Here is a 22,633-nt window from a genome sequence, read left to right as displayed (position 1 = left end):
CTATAGCTCTTTCTCCGACCCGCATTCCGGGTTCGGAGCGCTCTGAGCCGAGCCACGTTGGATCCGGGGGTAGGTCAGAGTCGACCGTGCTGGGCACGTCGGCTCCGACTGCTCCCTCGAGTTTGTCGGTTCCGACCTCTCGGAGCCGTGGGCCGAGCTTCGGATCCGAGGGATTCGGTGTGCTTTCAGCTCCGTCCCGGTCGGAGCACACTGGTCCTTCGGATCCGACGTTCTCGGCGCTGGGTCCGATCCCCACTTCGGATCTGAGTGGGAGTCGGATCTCTGATCCGTCAGAGAGCGGCTCCCCCTCTGCTTTCGCTGCAGTGGAGAGGGCACTGTCAAGTGCTTCCAGGCCTCCGGTCCTGGCTTCGGCTCCCTCCCACACTCCTTCTCATCTGGTCCTGGCTCCCCTCATCCGGCCCTTGGGGCAGCCTGCCTCAGCGCCTTTAGGAGTTCCAGTGGAACAGGATACAGTCCGTGAGGACTCCTCAGACAGCCCCCCCGAGGATATTCCTCACAAGGCAAAGTGCAAAAGGTGGCACATAGACTCCCCTGAGAGTCTCACCAAAGATACAGACTTGGATGGAGGGGAAGGCTCCCCTAGGTCACCCCCCCCGAGGATGTCTCCTTTAGAGACATCATGGAAATGCTCAAAATCAGGGGTGGGTGGTCTGCCCCCAAGGCTTCCTCTGATGAGTCCGTATTCCTTGAGGCGTTTGAGGCAGGACCATCTACCTCTTGGGTGTCTCCTCCACCCGACCCCCTGGTGGATCTCATATCCTCTAGGGCTTGGAAGGAACCGGACACCGTAGAGCCGATCCCCAAGCGTCCAGACAAAATTTTGAGCCCCCCTGCAGAGAGATCACACTGGAGCAGAGGTCCCCCTGTGGATGCCATGTTGGTGGCTGCAGCCACCAAGAAAGAGTTGGCTCAGGAGAGCCCCACGGTTCATCCTCCAAGCAAGGAGTCTCGCGAGATGGACTGTCTTGGGAAGCGGGCCTTCAGTTCAGTGACCTTCTCTATGAGGGCTTTGAACTACATGGCACACGTTATTCGGATGCAGCGGGATCTAATTAAGGAATACGCTGCTCCCCCCCCCAGGGTCCATGTCGGAGGGAGACAAGGATCTGTACTCCTCCCGAATGGCCACCCTCCGCTCTACCTCTAACACCTCTATGCGGCTGTTGTCTCATGCTACGGAGGGAGCCGCTAGAGCAGGTGGAGTCGGGCTTGTCATGAGGAGACAGGCCTGGCTCCGTCACTGTGACTTCTCTGAACCCTTTAAGGCGTCATTCGCGAATGCCCCTTTTGATGGTTCTGCACTGTTCGGCAAAACCGTTCGCGACACTCTTGTCCAGAGCGAGAAAGATGGGAAGACCTGTCTGCCGTCGGAGTCCGCTTCTCTGCGCCCCAGAGGTCCTTTTCCAAGAAGCAAAAGGGTCAGAAGAAGATGTGGTTCCGAAAATCGCATCAGTCCCAGTCTTCTCAGGACAACCAGTCCTCTCGTGGCAGAACAGGACAGGGAGGACGCCACCCCAGAGGCAGAGGGGGTCCTAGGAATTTGGGTCCAGAGAACCGTTCTCTGAGAGGCCCAAGCAGAACCCCTGAGGGGTTACCCGACTGCTCCACTCTGGAGGCAGTCAGGGGGGCGTTTTTCGAGGCACCTAGCAAAATGGAAGTCCATAACAACGGATCGCTGGGTGCTTCGTATTATATCCAGAGGTTACCAAATTCCCTTTATAGTAAACCCCAGAATCAGAAGCCTTCCCGACGTTCTACCCAGTCAGAGGGAGGCGGCTGCTGCAGAAATTCAGCAGCTTCTGCAAAAAAGAGCCATCCAGCCCGTCCCCCCAGATCAAGTCGGATCAGGGTTTTACTCCAGGTTCTTTCTGGTGCCACAAAAGACGGGGGACTTTAGGTCCATCCTCGACCTCTCTCTCCTAAACCTGGCGGTACCCAAAGAAAAGTTCCGAATGGTCACGTTGCAATCCGTCCTCCCCCTATTGCGGGAGGACGACTGGATGTGCTCCATAAACCTCAAGGATGCATACTATCACATTCTAGTGGACAGGCATTCCAGGAGGTTTCTCTGCTTCCGGCTGGGAGCCAGTCACTTTCAGTTCAGGGTCCACCCCTTTGGTCTCACCTCAGCCCCCAGGGTGTTCACCAAGGTCCTAGCGATAATAGCGGCCCACCTGAGACTCCAGGGAATTCAGGTCTTTCCATACCTGGATGACTGGCTCTTCACAGCCCCAACAAGGCATCTACTTTGTTCATGCAGGGATTATTTCCTCAGTCTGGCTCCGCTATTAGGATTAACCATCAACATGACCAAATCCTCTCTCATCCCTACACAGGTGTTGGATTTTATAGGGGCGAGACTGGATTCCAGACAGATGCTTGCGTTCTTGACTCCAGATCGGCTTCGGAACCTGATGTTGCATGTGCAGGCCATCCTTCAACTGCAAACTCCTTCGGCGGAATTGATCCTGAGGGCCCTAGGATCTATGGCGGCTGCAATCCCTCTGCTGCCATTGGCCCGGTTGAACATGAGGGTTCTGCAGTGGACCCTCCAGGTACAGTGGTCCCTGTCTCACCCAGTTTCCTTAAGCAAGGTTTGCAGAAGATCGCTCCTGTGGTGGCTCCAGTCTCCCAACCTCCACACGGGAAGTTCCTTCTCACTACCTCCGCCAGTCGACACAGTGACCACGGATGCTTCTCGCCTGGGGTGGGGGGGGCATTTTTCAGGCAGGACAGTCCAAGGCACATGGAACGACGTAGAGATCTCTTTGCATATCAACGTCCTAGAGATGAGGGCGGTGCTTTTGACGTTGCAGGCACTACACAACTCTCTTCCGGTAGGGATGATTGCGGTACGGACAGACATGTCGGTCGTCTGGTACATCAACAAACCGGGGGGAACCAGGTCTTACCCCCTTTGCCGCGAGGCCATGAGAGTGTGGGAATGGGCGATTTCCACCAACCGCTTTCTCATAGCAATGCACATTCCGGGACGGTCCAACATTCTAGCGGACAGGCTCAGTCGTACTATCCTGACTCCTTATGAATGGTCTCTCAACCATCGAGTTGCAGAGCAAGTATTTGCCCGATGGGGGCAACCTTGTTGCGATCTTTTTGCCTCTCCTTCAAACACCAAATGCAACAATTACTTCGCTCTGATCCCCCCTCCGGTGGAGTCCCCGAGAGACTCTCTAGTTCATGCTTGGCCTCCCGGTCTGCTTTATGCTTACCCTCCTCTTCCCCTGATGTTGAAATTATTACAGGAAGCCAGGCAGCTGGGGAGCAAGATGATCCTCATTGCCCCATTCTGGCCTCGTCAGACGTGGTTCCCTTACCTATGGTCTCACCTAGTGTATCCACCATGGATTCTGGATCCCATTCTGGATCTCATTTCTCACACTCTCGGTCTTCCGACTCCGAACCTGGTCAACCTCAAGCTGACTGCTTGGTTGCTCCAGTTCCACTCCTCATAAGGACTCCCGGGATCTCATCACCGGTCAAAGCCATTCTTGTAGCAGCTCACAAGCCTTCCACCAGGAAGGTTTATCGGAGTAAGTGGAAACGCTTCACCATTTGGGCAGAACACCATCGTTTAGACCCTTTTACAGCCCCGATATCGTCGGTTCTAGATTTTCTAACCTCTCTCTTTTACCAGGGGGCTAGTTCTTCCACAGTCAAGGTACAACTGGCAGCAATCTCATACTATCACGTGGGGCAAGAGTCTGGCCCTCTTATCACTTCCAAACTGTGTAAGACCTTCCTCAAGGGTACCTTCCTCCTTAGGCCTCCAGTTAAAGAGGTGGTACCTCCATGGGATTTATCCTTAGTCTTGCAGGCCTTGACTGGTCCCCCATTCAAACCGGCGGCCACGGTTGATCTAAAATTTCTCTCTTGGAAGACAGCCTTTTTGGTGGCCATAACTTCAGCCAAAAGAGTGTCGGAATTGCAAGCTCTTTGGTCTTTCACCCGGATAGGGTTTACCTCAGGATCAATCCGTCCTTTCTACCTAAGGTATCTTCAGAAGCGAACATCAATCAATCTATCAATCTTCCAGTGTTTTTCCCCAACTTTCATAACAAAGGAGAGTACAAGCTACATTCCTTAGACGTACACAGATGACTACGTTTTTATATCCATAGAACTGCTGATCATAGGCAATCCAATCAGTTGTTTATCTCCTTTGCCAAAAGTAATTTCGGAAAGTCAGTTTCTAAAGTTTCTCTCTCGATGGATCTCGAGTTGTATTCTTTTAGCATATCAGAGCTCGGGAAGGCCTGCACCTCAAGGAGTCCATGCTCATTCTACTAGGGCCGTTGCCACTTCTGCGGCCTTTCAAGCTAGGGTTCCACTGGATGACATTTGTTCCGCAGCCACTTGGGCTTCATCTCACACCTTTATCAGCCACTATAAAATAGATGTTGTCTCCCGAGGTAGGGCGTCCTTTGGCTCTGCGGTGCTCCGGAATATCCTTCCATGAAGGCCACCTAAGATTTAGGTAGCTGGGGACTCTGTCCCACAGGTTGCTGACAAATGAAGTTCCTACTTCAGATTAAGAAGTTATGTACTCACCATAACGTTCCATCTGAGTAGGTATCTTCATTTGTCTGCAACCATCCCCCCCTCCTTCCCCCTGACCAATATGATCGTTCTTGTGTTATTGGCATATGTTCCCATTGGGACACTTTTTATCTGCTGTGCTATGGGGCAAACTTGATCTGAGGTCAGTTAGGGTAGGCAGGGGATTATGGGTAAGGGGGAGGAGCTAGGAGCTCAGATCTATGGTATGATAGAAGTTGCTGGCTCTGATCCGAGATCGGATCCGTATCCCACAGGTTGCAGACAAATGAAGATACCTACTCAGATGGAACGTTATGGTGAGTACATAACTTCTTATTTTAAGTATTTCTACGCTTAGTAGAATACCATCAGAATCAGATTTCTGGTCGTGCTCCACCCATGGCTGAAATTACTTTTCTTTTTTTTCACCACTGCCTCATCACTTCTACCTTTCCCTATCCTTCGTAACTTTTCCTACTCCTTCCATCCCTAAGAACAAAAGACAAAGCAGTATGACTTTTAGAAATATTACTACAAATATAAAAAGGGTATTTAAGCTGCAGTTGTAAATTTGTTCTTTCTTTATGCAACATTTTTGTAATTTCTTTTCTCTTTTTATGATATTGTAAATAGTTGAAATGTTTTTTGCTATTAAAAAAACTCATTTATTTGGAGGTTTTTTTCCCTGCCTTTGCTGAAAATGGGCTCTTTTTGCTCCAGTTGTACTTTACCAGTAAACAGATGTTAATAAATAAAAAATACACTGTTTAAAAGTGTGGAAAACACACTTTAGGTATTTGTATAAGTTTTACTAGGTTAGGGTGCTGATCAACAAATGACCAATTTCAGGCTCAGCCGGGGTTGTTGGAGACTAGTAAAACAATAAAACATCCATTATAGATCAGTGCATAATCCGTAAAATCTGTGATTTGATTTTTGACGTGAATGTAGTAAAAGAAGAGGGAGATCTGGAAGGGGAAGAGGGATAAACATTCTGAAAGCTATGCAGGTACATATACAGGTTTTTGGCTACCAGGGAGCAAGAAAAACAATGTGAAGAAAACATAAATGTAAGGGGCAAATGGAGATATTGACTTATTTGGCTTGAGTTAGGATACTTGAATGTGGTTGTGTTTCAGCAGGTTTACTTTAACATTTGGCCTGAAAATAATGAAGGTTAGAATATCCTTTAAAATGAGATTATCTGGCAGCGATCGGGCTTGCAGAAAGAAGCTGTGATTGGTGCAGTGAAGCTTTGTTTTGGGAGTTTGGAGAGGTGGCCCTGGCAGGGATTGGCTTCCGAGGCTGTATGTGGAGGTAATGGACTTAAGTTATTTATATATTTGGTAACCTGTTAAGCCCACTGAGCACAAATTCCCTTTAGGGGTGTGAACTGTGAGTACTGTCTGGTTAAGTGACTTGCTCAGTCATGCAGCAGGCAAACAGAGGTGGAAAGAATCTAGAAAGTTCAGTAGAGTTGAAGCAACAATGTCCTGATGCAGGTGTGATTGGGGAACCTAGTAAGCATTTGACTTTTTGCTTTTTTGTTAGGTCCCCACATTCTGCTTCATCCTTTCAAGCTATGCCAGTGATCCCACCACCACCACCACCACCACCACCACCAGCTCTGCTAGTGTTTTTATTGCCCCTGGACTATTTATTTTTCTGTGGCTGGGGAGGGGTCATGCCACGGATTACATCTACTGGGTGATTTTCATTTATGACCTATCCCTTCTCCCTTGCATTCGCCTGTTAGATCCGAGGGCTGGTCCCTTATTGTAGACCATGCCTAGAATACACCCCCTGCATGCCACAACACTAGATTACACTCCCCTTATGACAGCCAGTTCATCCTTTTAAGGGTGTGTTTTTTTTTTTTTTGTTTTTTTGGGAGAGGTTAATGAGACATGGGAATGCCCAGGCGAGTACCCCCACACTTAAGGTCATCACTCCTTTTGTCCCCCACAATTTGTCCATCAGGAACCTGAATCATTAATCAAATGTGAATCTGCTGGGTTTTAGTCTAGACTTTATCCTGCTATGCCAAGGAGCTGTTTCTCAATAAGAGATCTGCAGGAGTGGCACTGTTGAGCTAATTCTAGTGTACTATATACTACAGGAACATTTTAATCTTGCATGTTATTTCAGTAGAACTATTGCAGAAAAAGAAATCTGTCTGACAGAAATCCACTGTACTACCAGAATAATTAAGGACAAGTGACCTTTTCATTTGCTCAGTCTGTTTTCTTGTTCTAGTTATTTTTCATTTTCTTGTTGTCCTGGGTTTATCATCAGGATGCCTGGTTACTTGTGTCAACGTACCTGACATGTTAAAAGAAATGTAAAGAAAAATACGCCAGTCATTTTTGCCATTCTTTGGATGGTGCATGCAAGAATGTTACTGCAGCTTTAAAGGAATTTGTAGTCCAAAAAAAAGCATCGATTTTAATTCCAGAGGAGTTGCTTAACAGTTAGTGCACTGTTAGTTGTCTGTATGCTAATCTGAGTAGGTTTGCAGAGATGTATATTTGGTTGGCCAGCCTTTGAATGTTGTATTGTTGATGGTTTATACAAAGCTATGATAACTGCAAATCAAGCACGCTGGGCCTGTGACAGTAGGGTGTAAATTAAACACTGTTTCTTCCTTCTAGGTTGTTCTCCAGCACATATCTGCGACCCCTCTTTCTACTAAGTGTTTCACTCCTTGGAGTAATACTGCTAGAGCGATGGAAGCATAAACTGCTGCCTGATTTAATCGGTAAATATTCCGTGCTTTTATATTTGTAAACATGGATGAAAATTTTGTATTCATGTCTGTGAATTCACAAGTGTCTGTCACCCATTTCAGTACAGTACGTTTCTTCCGTCTTTCATTTTGTTATTTTTACTGCAGAGATCATCAGAGAGGACTGGTGCAGTGTTTTTAATACTACCTGGACTTTTCTTTGACTTCAGTTATAGTTTGACTAGTTTTTTGTCTTAATCTTCAGATGTTGTTTTGCCTCTTTCCATTGAAACTGCACCAGCATTGGTTAACGTGAACCCCAAGTAATTGCAACTCTTCCATCTACTGTCTTCATTTTTTCCTCAGTGCTTTAAAAAGAGCTGATTTTTCCATTTCAACTCTCTGTTTGCTTTTTGACAGTTTTCCATTCAAAAAATAAGTAAATATGTTGCTATTTTTATTTAGTTCTGATTAGTGAAAGAGATTATGCCATATGAAGATTTTTTTTTAACTGAAAAACTATTTCATAATTTTACAGAAAAAAAAGCAAATATGGAGAAAAAAGGTAAGGGAACAAAATGAAAATCTAAGCAGAACTTGTCATCTTGGCAACTGAGTTAAAGGACCACTACGGGCAAATGATGAAAAAAACATTTTTTTTTTATCTTGCCATGATTTACTGCATCTCCCAAAACTGCCTGCAGCAAAATACGTACTCATTCCTAATTTTATTTTATTTTTACTCTTGTCTGCCCTCATGGGGGGCAGACATCGTGATTCCTCTGTCCCATAATGCATAGATTGTGAGAATAAATAGCCATACCATTTGTTGTCAGACGCGGTGGTGGTGCTGCGGTAGCGTTGTCGCCTCACAGTAAGACGCTGTCCGGTTCGATTCTCAGCTAGAGCGTCTTCTGCGTGGAGACGTGTGTGAATGGGCGTACCTTCGTTGAAGGTTGTGCATCAGGCCTGGCAAGCCGGTACGTAAAAATCAACTGCCAATCATTAGTGGACCGGAGTTCTGCTGTGGCGACCCCTAACCGGGAAAAGCTGAAAGACACAAACAAACCATTTGTTGTCAGACTAGACTTCCATTCACTTAGAATGAAACACCTGAAAAACTGCCAAGTTTGAGAGTCTGCAGCTCATGTCATTGACTGGTCTCCACTGAGTTTTACAAATGTTGTTCCTACTGATGTACTACACATTCTCTGAAAGAAACTTGCAAAAGTACCACCAAATTACCGAGATAAAAAAGACTTTTCACAAGGAGCAGTTTTGCAAGTTTCAGTTCCTGGCCAAGTTGCTCCTCCCATCTCCCCTCCTTCAGTGGGCTACAGTCTCACATTTCCAGCTTGGGTCGATTCAACTATTTAGTCAGCTTTGCATGACAATAGACATCAAACAAGTCACAGCCTGGTGTGCCACTAAAACTATTCCCTCATACGTCTCTTCACTTCTGAACAGCATCTCCCAGGAATAAAAAAAATAACTGACATGGTTATCTCTACATAGTTATTCTCTTGTAGCATAACCTGCACTTGTGGTATTTAATGATAAAATTTACAACAGTTCTCAGTTTCTTAACAATGAACTCCCAAACCTCTGATGTCACCTGGTACTTTCTCTTACTATTGCTTTATGTAGTTTGTCTTAGTTGTATACCTGTAGCATGTGTCTCATCCTCTCAGCAACAGACTCCTGGAGAAAACTTCCAAAGCAGATACTTGTATTGAAAGAGTACCAGCAGCTGTAGCAGACAGTGATACCACACTCCAAACAGGGCATTCAAACATAGTACTGACAAACACAGGGGAATGTATTATGTCTGAATCAAGCAATGATGAAACTGCTAGGGACTACACTGAGCACAATTTTACTCTTTAATCTCTACATTTCGTAATGCATAACATTCACACCACACTTAGAAAGGCACATCTCCACTTTCCACAAACATTGCTATCCTCACCCACACAACATACCAGTCAAATTTAAGGCTTTTCCCACCTCTCTGCAAATACTGCTGTAATGGCTTTGGCAAATGAAAATAATTGATGGATGTCAGTTCAGGACTCCCATCCATACATCTCAACAGAAAGTCCAGATTTTTTTTGTCTCAATTTTTCTGTTTTTTGTAAAATTGCAGTTTTCTGTCAAATCACTGGCAAATCATTGAACAATGAAGTCAGAAAATAATGACAGGCATTTGATTTTCAGACTTAATATCATTAAGAAAATTCACACTAAATCAAAACCTGTTTATCAACTTTCTAGATTTGTAAGAGCAATATTTAAAAATTGTTCCCATTTTTGGGCCTGTGTCCCCCATTATTTATGGCCTTGTCCAGATTTCTTGTTCTAAGATGTTGAGAGGTATGCTGCCATCCCTTCCTACTGGAGCCAGTCCACTGCACTTACACAAGTGTCCCCCTCAGCAGGGCAGCAAACCGTTATCACTTCAGATTTACTTTATAGGTTCATAGGTGTATACTAGGCTAAATGACTTGGAGCCTTTTCAAACCTAGCCCATAGGATTACCCTGACATTGTGCCACACGACATTAGTTCAAGTAGAGCCACTGGAGTGATCCCCAGGGTGAATGTTCTATTTCCCATCTACTCATCACGATTTCTCTTGAAGAGGGCCAGTGAGGTGCTCTACTTGACGTGTATGGGAAGTCTGTTCCATAGCATGGGCAGTCTCTGGGTTATCAGCCTGTCTGTCCAGCATGTTCTGTTGATTGCGGTAATGAGGTTGAGGTCTCTGGAGCGTGTGGTGCAGAGGGATTGGAATTTCTTTAGATGTAGCATTTCTAAAAGAGCTGGGTCAGACATAGCTTTGTAAGTCAAGCAGAGACCACATCTAAGTAGGCGATATGAGACAGTTGGAGTTTTTTGAACCTGTCCATATAGGACAAGTGTTTAAGGCCTATAATCTTCTTTATGAGGTACTTTTGCGGCCTCTCCAGTTGTTGCAGGTGTCTAGTGAGGTACATGCCAAATGGGGCATTGTACTCTATGATTGGCCTAATGCGGGAAGCGTCGAGGGAGACTATGATCTCTTTCTTCCTGAGATGTGCCACATAGAAGGCCCTTCTGACCACAGTGGCAGTGTGGTGGTCAAAAGAGAGGTTGCTGTCAACCTGTGTTTCCAGATCTCTTGTAATGCCAACTGTGTTCAGTGGACTACCATCAATGTGGTAATTCGTCAATGTGGTAATTCATGGAAACAGAGTTTTTCCCAAAGGGGATGACAACACAGTTTTTGGTATGGAGATTAAGGCCATGGTTCCTCACCAGTTGTTGGTCTCAGTGAGGCCTTTCTGCAGAATGTCAACATCACTTGGGGAGTTGATAATAGCTTCCAACTTGCAGTCGTCTGTGAACTTTGCCAGCCAGAGACCCTTTGTGTTGGCCTGGATTTCAGAGAAATAGATACCAAACAGGAGAGGACCCAGGACTGAACCCTGTGGGACTCCACTTGTGATTGGTAGCAGTCTGACTTGGAGTCAGAACCCACAGTGTGAAAGTAGCTATATGTGAACCAGTTTGCAACTCACTTAGTGATATAGGGGTTGATGCCTAGCTTGGTGAGTTTTTCTATGATTCCCAAGTGGGGAATGGTATCAAAGGCCTTGGCCAGATCAAGGTATTCCGTATGAACCACCTTGTCTTCATCCATAGCTCTGGTGACTGACTCAGTCGTCAACCAGGTTGAGCAGGCATGATCTACCCTTCACAAAACCAAACTGTGTGGGATCCAGAGTTTGGAGATTCCCTATAGCTTTGTTTATTAGGTCCATGATGATGCATTCCATAGCTTTGCATATCAGGCTCGTCAGTCTAATTGGGCAATAGTTCTCAGGGTCTGTAGTCGCTCCTCCCTTGTTGAGCGGAATGAGTGCAACAGTGCGCCATTCAGTAGGGACAAAGCCTGAAGTGAGGCTGTGATTGAACAGGGCACACAGGTGTGGTGCCAGTTCACTCTGTAGTTCATGTAGAACACAGCCAGGGATATTGTCAGGTCCCATAGAAGCTGTATTCCTGGTCTTGGACAGTACTGTTTTAACCTGTGCAGCAGTAATACTGGTGCCTGGCAAATCTACTGGTATTGTGATTGTTCCTTTGTGGGGTGGGGGGTAAAGTTGGCACTGAATCTTCAGCCAGTATATTGGCAATATCTGTTGGCTCAGTATAAGAGGTACCATTGTGCAGCAGCTCAGAGCAAATCTGGGTATTGCCATGGAGAGTCTTCACATAACTATAGAAGGGCCTTATTTATTTACTTATTACCATTTGATGACCGGGATAGTCCACTGGGTCCTGGAAGAGCCCATTTTCAGTGGAGGGCCGGGGAGAAAATCTCCACAGGATATAGACAATTTTACAATAATTATATAAAAGTAAATAAAGTAGTAGAACAGTGAAAAATACAGAGATAATATACAATTTGTTAAAAAAAAGACATTTCAAATCTTAGGTAATGATTTACAAAAATGAGATTCGTGTGGTCTAAACATATTAAAAGTACAGGTATTTCAGATGAAAAAAAATGCAAGTAAAACATTTATGTACTGATAAGCTTTATTTTTTTATTTTATTTTATTTTTTTTTGGAAGTTAGAAATATGAGGAAAGGGACAGACAGAAGGTGAGATAAAAGTTGGTATATAATGGAGACAGGGAGTGGGTTTCGGGGAAGTTTGAGGTATAGGGTAGGAGAGGAAGTAGAGGCAAAGGGTAAGACAGCGCAGTGATAGAAAGATATGAGGTATGTAGTACATGGGAGATGGTGTTAGAGTTTATGTGGTAGAGATGCAGGAACATTCCTACTTTGAAAGAAGCTGAGATTGGAAAAGAGTTTTGAAGTTTGAGTGGCTCTGAGTATTTTGAAGGGTGGTAGGGAGAGAATTCCAGAGTTGAGCAGGATAATAGTAGGTGGTCAGTGGGTCGACGAGACTTGTATATGTTTAGAAGATTGTGGATTTCTGATCTTAGAGAGCGGTTGGGAATGTAGGGGGGTTATGTTAGAGGAGGGAGCCTATGATGGAACCCTGGGGAACTCTGGTAGGTGTGTGTAGAAAGGAAGAGAGTGAGTTTTTCCGTTTGATGGCTTGCTGTCTTTCAGAGAGGTAGCTGGTGAACCGGGTGATGGTGGTGGTGGTGGGGGGGGAGAGGTTGAGAGAGGAGAGTTGGGATAATAGTAAGGGGTGGGAAACGGTATCAAAAGCTTTGGAAAGGTCAAGGAACAGAGTAGAAACTAATTTGCCATAGTCGCGAGCAAGGTTTATGGAGTCTAGAAAGGAGAGGAGGGCAGTGATGGTACTATGCCTGGGATGGAAATCATATAGGACATCATTTGGGATTGAATACATTACATTTCTCCATGATTTTTGATAGTGAGGATAGGATGGCTATGGGCCGGAAATTAGAAGTGTTAGTGTTTTTGCTTCCTTTATGGAGTGGAATGATAAAGTCGTGTCTCCATAGTGAGGGGGAGTATGATTCTAGTATGGATCGGTCTATTAAGATAGAGATGGTATGGGCAATGCTGTCTGCAGACAGTTTGAGTAAAGTTGTGGGTAGGTTATCTGGGGCAGGGGAGCATGGTTTGAGTTAATGGAGGAGCTTCTTTGTTTTGCTTATAGAGACAGGAGAGAAGCTAAAAGAAGGAGCAGGGGTAGTCTGATTGTGTGGAGATGTAGAGGGGTTGGTTGGGGGGAGGAGGTTGAGAGTGGTGAGAGAAGCTGTTGGTAAGTTTAGCTGTGGATTCTATGAAGAAGGTATTGAAGTTAGAGGCATTTTCTAGATAAGTAAGTTTTAGGTTAGGGATGGATTATCCTTATTGTCTGGGTGGAGAAGGGAGGAGATAGTTCCAGAATTTTCTTGGGTTGGATACGTTTTCTGATTGAAGTTTATTGTAGTATGATTTTCAATTCCTAATTTATTAGCTTTTTTGCAGTGTTATGGAGATGTTTGACTTTTTTGTTATGACATGGGGTAATTTATTTTTATGGTAAAGTTTCCACTTTTTGTCTCTTAGTTGCATGATTTGTTTAATTTCTTTGGTTAACCAATGGGAGGATAAAGTTTTGACTTAGTTTTTAGTGGAGCAAGGTTGTTAAGAAGGTTCGGGAAGGTTTTATTAAAGTAATCAATGGTATTGTCGAGAGGCAAGGTTTTTAAGGTTGACCAATCTATTACTTTTAGGCAGTCTATGAATATTTGTGAGTTGAAATTGCAGCGGTTCTGCGATTGTACATAGTGGTCTAGCTTTTGAGCAGGAGAGGAGTGATGATCAGCAAATGCAGCCAGGTGGTCACAGAGTCAGGAAAGGTGCCAGTATCTGAGATAAGGTTAGGGTGAGACACTAAGATCCAGTCAATGATGGTAGCAGTGGTTCCACCTTTGTTTGGCCTGTCAGGAGAGTTTATTAATTGGGTGTAATTGTGGAGGGTGATATTTAGGGAGGGGGATTCAGAGTTTATCATGGCCCATTTTATGTTTAAGTCACATAAAATAACTGTATTGGGATGTTGTTGTCTGGAGGAATATAGAGGCCGGCAATACATATGGATTTGTTTGAGTTTAATGAGGGCAATACAGAGTTCAGAATTGGCAAATTTAGGAATGAGATTGGTGTAGGGCGTAACAGTGTAGGAAGAGGAGTAGAGTATAGCTACTCCACCAACTTTTTAGCTGGGTCTGTCAGAGTGTAGCATTTGGTAACTTGGTGGGAGAATTTCACTATTTTTTATATTTGAATTAAGCCAGGTCTCTGTGATGGCAACAATGTCAGGTTGGTTATGGGACAGCCAAGTGTGGAGGATGGGAATTTTATTTCTAAGGCTTTGGGCATTGATTGTAATAAAACGAAAATTCTTGGAGGAGGGGTAATATGGTAGATGGAGATGAGATTTGGATGTGGCATTGGTAGGGCCAGGGTTGGGGTGGATGTCCCCTGAGAGAGACAGTGAGAGTCTGTCTAGTATGAGTCTAATATAGTTTGTTAAAGAGGGTGAATATAGGTGATGATGAATGGTGTATTTGGGATGGGTGTGGGGGTGAGGAAGAAGAGGATGGGGTAGGATGAAAATTACTCTGAAATTAAATAGGAGGGTAGTGTTTGAAGAGTACAGCTCATGGGCTATAGAAAAGAAAGATGGACAGGTGGTGGGTTTGAAGTTTGATGTAAAGTGTAAAAGTGTGATGCATATTGTTGTCTGCCTTGTGGTTCTCTTTACTATCTGCTGCAAGTCTGTTTTCATAGCTAGCTTTAAAGGATTTGATGAGGGATCTCAACTTTTTGTTGAGGCTGATAAGGGAGTTTTTCCAGTCTTCGGACTTTACCTTATTCTTCCTTCTGTTGTATAGTTTGTTTATGGCAGAAGACCACAAGAATGTCTTCCTTTTATTTTGGAGGAGGGCATCTTGGTTCTATTGGATATGGCGAGATCCATACATTTGTGTACGTGTTCGTACAGTGCATTGGTGTATGATTTGGTGGTCATGCCACTATTCTCCATTTGCATGGGTGCTGTGCAGTTAGCCACCTCTGTTTTTAGGAGCCCAAAGTTGGCTTTAGTTCTTTTACACCACACACAGACAGACACAAAACAATGATACATGGTTAATGTGGACAAATCTGTTTGTTCAATGTCATCAAACTTTTCTCCAAACCCAGTTTTATGACACCTGCTACCAATCCACTTATCAGTCTGCAGCTGCAAATCTTGCTGTCCAGGCAATCTCCTTATTTTCCTTGGTTTAATTTCTCTTACTTGTAATGTCGCTTTTACTCATTTTTTCTTGTCTCCCATATCTACCCTAATTATTTCTACTAACAAATACTTTTTCTCACTCTTCCTTCACTTCCTCTCCTCCTACGTATCCACTATTTGAACTTTTTCACTCTGATATTTGCTTTGAGTGAATAATGAACTGTCGTACTTATAACATCAGGACATTTCAGTGCTACATAATATTGTATTTAGTCTAATATCTGAGTAAGTGAGTCATTTTGATAACAGCATCAAGGAAACATGTTTCTTCCTTCTGTGTTTTTTTCTAAGGTTTTGGATTGTTCTTAGTGTATTTATTTTCTTAGTATATTGATGTGATTGATATTGTATTTATCTTGATGTTCTTTGTGTTTCACTGTTGCAGTCATCACACCTGGGTTATCTGCCTACAGGTAGCCCTCAGTCAGCCCGAATACCACAGTCTTGGGATTTCTGCGTCAGGTACTGTCAACTCTTCCATGACATCATACCGTCAGGGGTATGATACATGCAGCCGACATCATTACTTCAGCTTTTCTTGCTGTGTAGGAGCCAGAAGCAGTTTGCAAGTGGCGGTCAGCCTCAACCTGAAATTTTTGTTTTTTCAGGTTTCAAGCCTGAAGTCTTCTAAAGCTAAGAACCCCGTTGGGGATCCTTTTTTCTTGCTCTAACCAGTGTCAGAAAAAGTTAACAATTGTCTTGCCTGTGGAAAGCAAATACCTCACAGAGATTTTCATTCTTACTACATCACCTGTTTAGGCCCAGACGACGACATCCCTTGCTGCCGGTTTTGTGCCTTATTTAACACCCAAATTATTTGTCGTTGGGCTATCTTTGTCGCTAAATTCTTTCACTCTCATTCTCCATATTCTGAAATGGCTTCGATAAGCTATCAGACTACCAATCTTCCGAAAAAACATAAGGATAAAGACAGAGACAAACTGTACAGGCCCAAAACTGCCGATGTTGCTTCCGTTAAGCTAGTCGCCATCTGCCGGTTTGAGGCGCTTTCGCAGCCCCTGATACGCGCTTCTACAGATTTGTAGGCCTCCAAGTCCCATTCGGAGTCCGGTATGCCGTGAGATGCTTCTTCGACTATGGAACCTGCGGATGTCTCTACCTTGGATGGGTCCAGAGCCACTGTGCAGGCACCGGCTTCTGAAGTTGTATTTCAACCTTCCGATGTTAGTATTAAACCGACAACTTTGTTTTTGACTAAAACTACCGAGTTTCTTAGGCCCAGAGTTCGCACTACGCCTAGAAAACTGACTACCAAAGCGCATGCTCAAGCTCCCATGCCACAGAAACAAATTCTTAAAATGGCTGAAGACCTTATTACTCTGGTTAGGGGAAGTCTGCCTTACTCCGCTAAACGACAAAGAATGGAATTTCCTTCTGATTCTGCAGACCATGAGTCCGATGACTCAGATCCCCCTGATTACCAGGACATACCTTTTATCTGCCTATGAGGATTCTGATGCAGAGGATTCCATTCCCTTTGCCTCCCCTCCAGAAGATTTCTTTTGGTGAAACCTTGTATACCTTGAGAGCATTTCCGTTGGGAATGCCAAGACTATCCTCCTATCCTCCATCCAAAAAGAGACTCTGAGAATTTTTTTGACTTGCCCCAGCACAGGCCTCTAGCTATGCCCCCTGTCCTGGGTATTGTGGATGATGTCTTCATGAAATCCAGTCTTACTCCTGACACCTTACCACCAGCTCCTAGAAAACCAGACTGTGTCATTTCAAAGGGGATCCGGTATCTATGTGCCTAGGACGACATGATCGACGGACCACAATGCTTTGCCAGCGATGGTCTGCACCTGTCACCTCTAAGATTCGGGTTAATGGCTAAGGCTCTTGCCACCCCTATAGTGCCTTTTTAGGCAAAGTTCAAAGGACAAAACCACCACTGTAACAGGTACAAGCATGCAAATTCTGAAGGTAATGCTACTCAGTGCTAGAAGTCTAAACCTCAGAATGCACTTTCTCGAGGCATTCCTAAAAATGGAGAACATCTATATCTGTGCAGTAACTGAGACTTGGTTCAAGGCTCCAGAGAGCACCCCTGCAATATCAGGCTACAACTCTTACCACACCTTTCGGCCACCAAACCAGGACCGAAACACTAACTGTAGAGGAGTGTCCATATTCACACCACCAGGCTAATTGCCCAACACAATGCGTCTGAAATTCTCCAGGTGCAACTAACACTAGGTAAGACTGCAATCCAAAGTGTAGCTTGCTTTGATCCCCCACCATGCCCCAAGATTCTCACTACACCTTTCTAAACATACTGCAAAATATTAATATACAACCGAACATCCTAATACTGGGTGATTTCAACTACCCTTCCATTAACGGGGAAAACTACTCTTGTACCAGCACCTTTACGCAACGGTTCTTGGAATTCATAAATTCCAATGCCCTGGATCAACTAATCCATAGTCCCACCAGGGGCTCCAATATCCTAGACCTGGTCACTACCAACATGGGAAATCGATGCTCCACACCTATGGTCACCCCCTCGTTGGTCAGGTCTGACCTTAGCTAATCACCCTTAACATCCACATCCCCCCCCGCCCAGTAAGGAAACCTCCATAAAAAACTTCTCCAAAGCCAACTTCATACTACTCAAGTCAGAAGTGACCAACTTCATGACACCCATGCAGACGGGAGCTGAAAGTTAGACTGCTGAATCCTACATTAAGGCACTGAATGAGCACATCCACTTGTGCATGAATCTTGCCATCCCAAATAGAACCAAGATGCTCTCCTCCAAACAAAGGAAGCCAATCTGGTGGTCCTCTGCCATAAACAAACTTTACAACAAAAGGAAGAAACTGTTGCAGAAAAGCGGAAAATCCCAGGATGCAAATTACTCCCTTACCAGCTTCAGTAAGAAGAAGCCTAGATGCCTCATAAAATCCACCAAAGCTAGTTATGAAAATAAAATCTCCAAGATTCCAAAGACAACCACAAGGCATTCTATAACTATGTCAAGAATCTAAATGACAATGCTCAGATCTGATCTGAGCTGCAACAGAATGGCATTAAATATACTGATCCCAAGGATATTGCCAATATCCTGGCAGATCAATTCAGTGCCAACGTCACCCCCCTCTCACCCCCTAAATGGCCCATTTCAATACCAGAAGATTGCCAAATTCCAGTAATAATGGCCACACAGTTAAAAAAAAAAAAAAACACGCAATTTCCAAAGCTAAGAATACAACATCCATGGGACCAGATGACATCCCGAACTGTGTATTACATTAACTACAAAATGAACTGGCACCTCACCTAAGTGTTGTGTTTAATCATAGCCTCACCTCAGGCTTTGTGTCCACTGAGTGGCACACAGCTACAGTTATCCCACTCCACAAGGGGGGATCCACCTTGGATCCCAGGAACTACCACCCCATCAGTCTGACGAGCCTGATCTGCAAGGCCATGGAACGTATTATCATGGAACTTGTAAACAAAGACATTGGCAACCTTCAAACACTGGACCCCAACCAGTTTGGTTTCGTGAAGGGACGATCTTGTCTCCTGAACCTGATTGACTTCTTTGAATCAGTCTCCAGAGCCGTGGATGAGGGTAAGGTGGTCCACACAGCCTATCTGGACCTCGCCAAGGCCTTTGACACCATCCCCCAGTCTGAAATCATAGATGGACTTAAGCTGGGCATTAATCCCTACATCACTTGATGGTTTGCCAACTGGCTTACTGACAGAACCCACACTGTAAAAGTAGCCGACTCGAAATCCAGCTCCAGACAAGTGACAAGTAGAGTACCTCAGGGTTCAGTCCTGGAACCGGTCTTGTTTGGCATCAACTTTTCTGAAGTATAGGCCAACACTAAGGGACTCTGTCTAACAAAGTTTGCAGATGACTGCAAACTGGGCACCATTATTGAATCCCCAAATGATGTGGATACTCTTCAAAAGGGCCTTAAAGAAACAGATGCTTGGTGCCAGAGCCATCCATGGGCTCAAGCTCAGTGCCAAGAAATGTATAGTTATCCCCTTTGGGGAAAAACATGTACCCGTGAATTACCACATAGGTGGCAGTACACTAAACACCGAAAGTGTGATAAGAAACTTGGGGACACAGGTGGACAGTGGTCTCACCTTCGATAACCACATCGCCACAACAGACAGGAAATTCCTGTATGTGACGCACACCATCACGAAGGGCTTTTCATCCAGAAAAAAGGAGGTCATTGTCCCACTATACTCATCCCTCATTAGACCCATTATAGAATACCACACCCCATTTGGTATGTACCTCTCCAGACATCTACAACAACTGGAAAGGCCACCGAAATACCTCACTAAAAGAATCACAGGCCTAAAGCAGATGCCCTACGCTGACCGCCTTAAAAAAACTCCAGCTGTACTCTTGTCGTATATAGTCTACTCAGAGGCAATCTCTGCTTAACATACAAGGCCATGTCCAACCCAGAGCTGTTGGTCATGCTACACTTAAAGAAATCCCAGTCCCTCAGAGCCACATGCTCCAGGGATCTAAACCTTGTCATGACAATAAACAAATATTGCTGGAGGGATAGGTTCCTGACCCAGAGACTCTCCAGCCTGTGGAATAGACTGCCCATACATGTCAAGCAGAGAGCCTCTTTGGCCCACTTCAAAAGGAACCTTGACGATTGGATGGGAGAGAGGAAATTCACCCTGGCGATCATGTCAGTCGCCCTGCTAGACAGGGGTCCAGGGAAGTAAATAGCGTGGGAAGAAATAGCCAAGGAATTGTTATGGCTAGGCTTGTATAGGCCCTAGGGCCGATAGCCTAGTACCAATCTATGAACCTATGTTCGAGTGTATTCACTGTTGCAGTCCTGGTTTCCCTCCCTCCAGCCCCCTGGACCTTTTCTATACTTTCTACCCATCTGTTTTTTGGCCATATTTTATGGCAGGGGTATTTACTTTTTACTGGAGGTGTTCCACACCATGTAATATCTTCCTTTCTTGGGGGCTCCTGACATTTGGAGCAATAAAAACTGATGTAATATTGTCGGCTGCATGTTTTATACCCCTGACGGCCTGACGTCATGGAAGAGGCGACAGCACCCAACGCAGAAATCCCAAGACTCTGGTATTCAGGCCGACTGAGGGCTACCTGTAGGCAGATAACCCAAGTGCGATGACTGCAACAGTGAATACACTCTAACTTCTACATTTATGGTAAGTGTACACAACTGTACTTTTTATTGCTGGCATATATGTATTGTACATATATGTGCACGAATATTTGTGTATTTACGGTATATTGAAATATGTCAATTTTCACCTGAGTATATGTATTTTATGGGGGGTGTGTTCAGTGTTGGACCCTAACGATTTCATCATTGCTTGATTGAGACGAATACATTTCCCTGTGTTTGCATTACTATGTTTGAATGCCCTGTTTGGAGTGTGGTATCCCTGCTACAGCTGCTGCTACTCTGTTTCAGTACAAGTATCTGATTTGGAAGTTTTCTTCAGGAGTCTATTGCTGAGAGGATGAGAGACATGCAAGTATACAACTAAGACAAACTACATAAAACAATAGTAACAGAAAGTACTGGGTCACATCAGCGGCTTGAGAGGTCATTGTTAAGAAACTGAACTGTTGTAAAGCTTAGCGTTAAATACCATAAGTTCAGGTTGTACTGTAGAATAACTATGTAAACATAACCATGTCAGTAGCCAGAATGCATTACAAGTTGAATATTTTACTGCGCACATTTTAAGAAATGGATAGATTGGCCTAAACTCTAGACTGATGTGTGTGCTTTTTTTTTTTTTTTCCCCCTGGGAAATGCTGTTCAGAAGTGGAGAAGTATGAGGGAACAGTTTTTAGTGGCACACCAGACTGTGATTTGGTTGATGTCTGTTGTCGTGCAAAGCTGTCTAAATAGTTGAATCTACCCAAGCTGGAAATGTGAGACACTAGCCCACTGAAGGAGGGGAGATGGGAGGAGTAACTTTGCCAGGAATTGAAACTTGCAAAACTGTTTGTGAAAAGTCATTTTTATCTCCGTAATTTGGTGACACTTTTGCAAGCTTCTTTCAGAGAATGTGTAATTTCAGTAGGAACAACATTTGTAAAACTCAGTGCAGACCAGTCAATGACACATGAGCTGCAGACTCTCAAACTTGGCAGTTTTTTCAGGTGTTCCATTGTAAGTGAATGGAAGTCTAGTCTGACAACAAATGGTAGGGCTGTTTATTCTCACAATCTATGCATTATGAGACAGATTTAGCTTTCCAAAGGAATCATGATGTCTGCCCCCATGAGGGCAGACAAGAGTAAAAACAAAATAAAATTAGGAATGAGTCCTTAATTTGCTGCAGACAGCTTTGGGAGGTGCAGTAAATCATGGCAAGATAAAAAAAAAAAATGTTTTTTCATTGTTTGCCCTTAGTGGTCCTTTAAGGCACACAAAGAAGTACATGACAGTAAAGACATGGAGGGGAGTGCGCAAAAAGTCTTCTGAATTCCAGTGATGCCATTTCCCTTTTCACATTACAAGGGCAGAGCTATGCTATGTTTTGGCAGAGCTATGCTATGTTTTGAATAATCCTGAAGTATATTCCCCATTTTTATTTCTAATATGATGCAGCACCATGACCCAGTGACACAAGTATGAACAGTGCTTGGACTCTCATATGGGTCTGTAGTGAGAATGGGTGTATCAAGGTTCAGCTGTCATCCCATTGCTGTTCATACTTAATGAATTATGTTAGCAAATCAAGTCATAGGGGGACAGATATACAAAGCTGTTGGATGCAGATGATGTGGCATTGCTATCAGACTCTGAACAAAACCTTCAGCAAATGGTAAGCGAATGTAAATCAAACCTGAACATGCATGGCATGAAACAGAGTACAAATACAACAGTTGTAATGGCAGCAAATGGAGGAAATCTGAATTGAGATAGAAGAGAAAATAGTGGAACGGGTTAACAGTTTCAAGTGTCTATGAGAAGAGAATAAGGAGGGCAAAGCTAGAACCAGTGGGGCTACAGCCATCTGGCGCAGTGTGTCAAGGGTTTTGTATGACAGAATAAAGCTAAAGAAGCTGAAAAGTAGTATGACTGGTCCAGAAACATTGAGAGTGAAGGCAGAGCAGTTGACTAAGCTGGAGGTAATGAAGATAAGCTGCCTGAGATGGATGGTAGGATGCAGTCTGCGAGATAGATAAAATGACATCAGAGAATGAAGCCCAAGTAGCCCCATTTCCAGAGAACCATTTCCTGTGCATGCACCCAAGCTACTGTAAAGAAGACAGTCTGGTGAAGATTAGGAACCTTACTTTCATTTTACAAGCCTTGGTTCTTCCTCACATAAGCATAGCATGAGGTTAAACTTTCTGGCTCCCAGCCACTCTCTCAATTTTTTTTTTTAACTGACTGCAAATTGCAAACAGCTAATACTCTCTTATCTGAAAAGCACTAGCATTGCTTGTGCTCTATTTTTATTAAAATAACTCTTAAAGCTTAAACAAACGAACTTCATTCATTCATCTAAATTCTGTTGCCATTTCCT

At 44.2% G+C, this 22,633-nt stretch overlaps 1 protein-coding gene across 1 annotated transcript in view; it reads left to right on the top strand.

The window, feature by feature from the left end:
* RETREG2 (reticulophagy regulator family member 2) overlaps positions 1–22,633 on the top strand; it is a 1,615,599-nt gene that overhangs the window by 138,698 nt on the left and 1,454,268 nt on the right. Inside the window, exon 2 of the mRNA XM_044075231.1 lies at positions 7,230–7,336. Coding sequence (XP_043931166.1) covers positions 7,230–7,336 — 107 coding nt within the window. The remainder of the gene's footprint in view (positions 1–7,229; positions 7,337–22,633) is intronic.

This window comes from Protopterus annectens, chromosome 6.part0 (assembly GCF_019279795.1).
Source record: "Protopterus annectens isolate FY-2018-M chromosome 6.part0, PAN1.0, whole genome shotgun sequence".
In the NCBI taxonomy this organism is placed as follows: domain Eukaryota; kingdom Metazoa; phylum Chordata; order Ceratodontiformes; family Protopteridae; genus Protopterus; species Protopterus annectens.
Note: the sequence above shows the minus strand (reverse complement) of the source record. Positions and strands in the feature narration are given on the sequence as shown.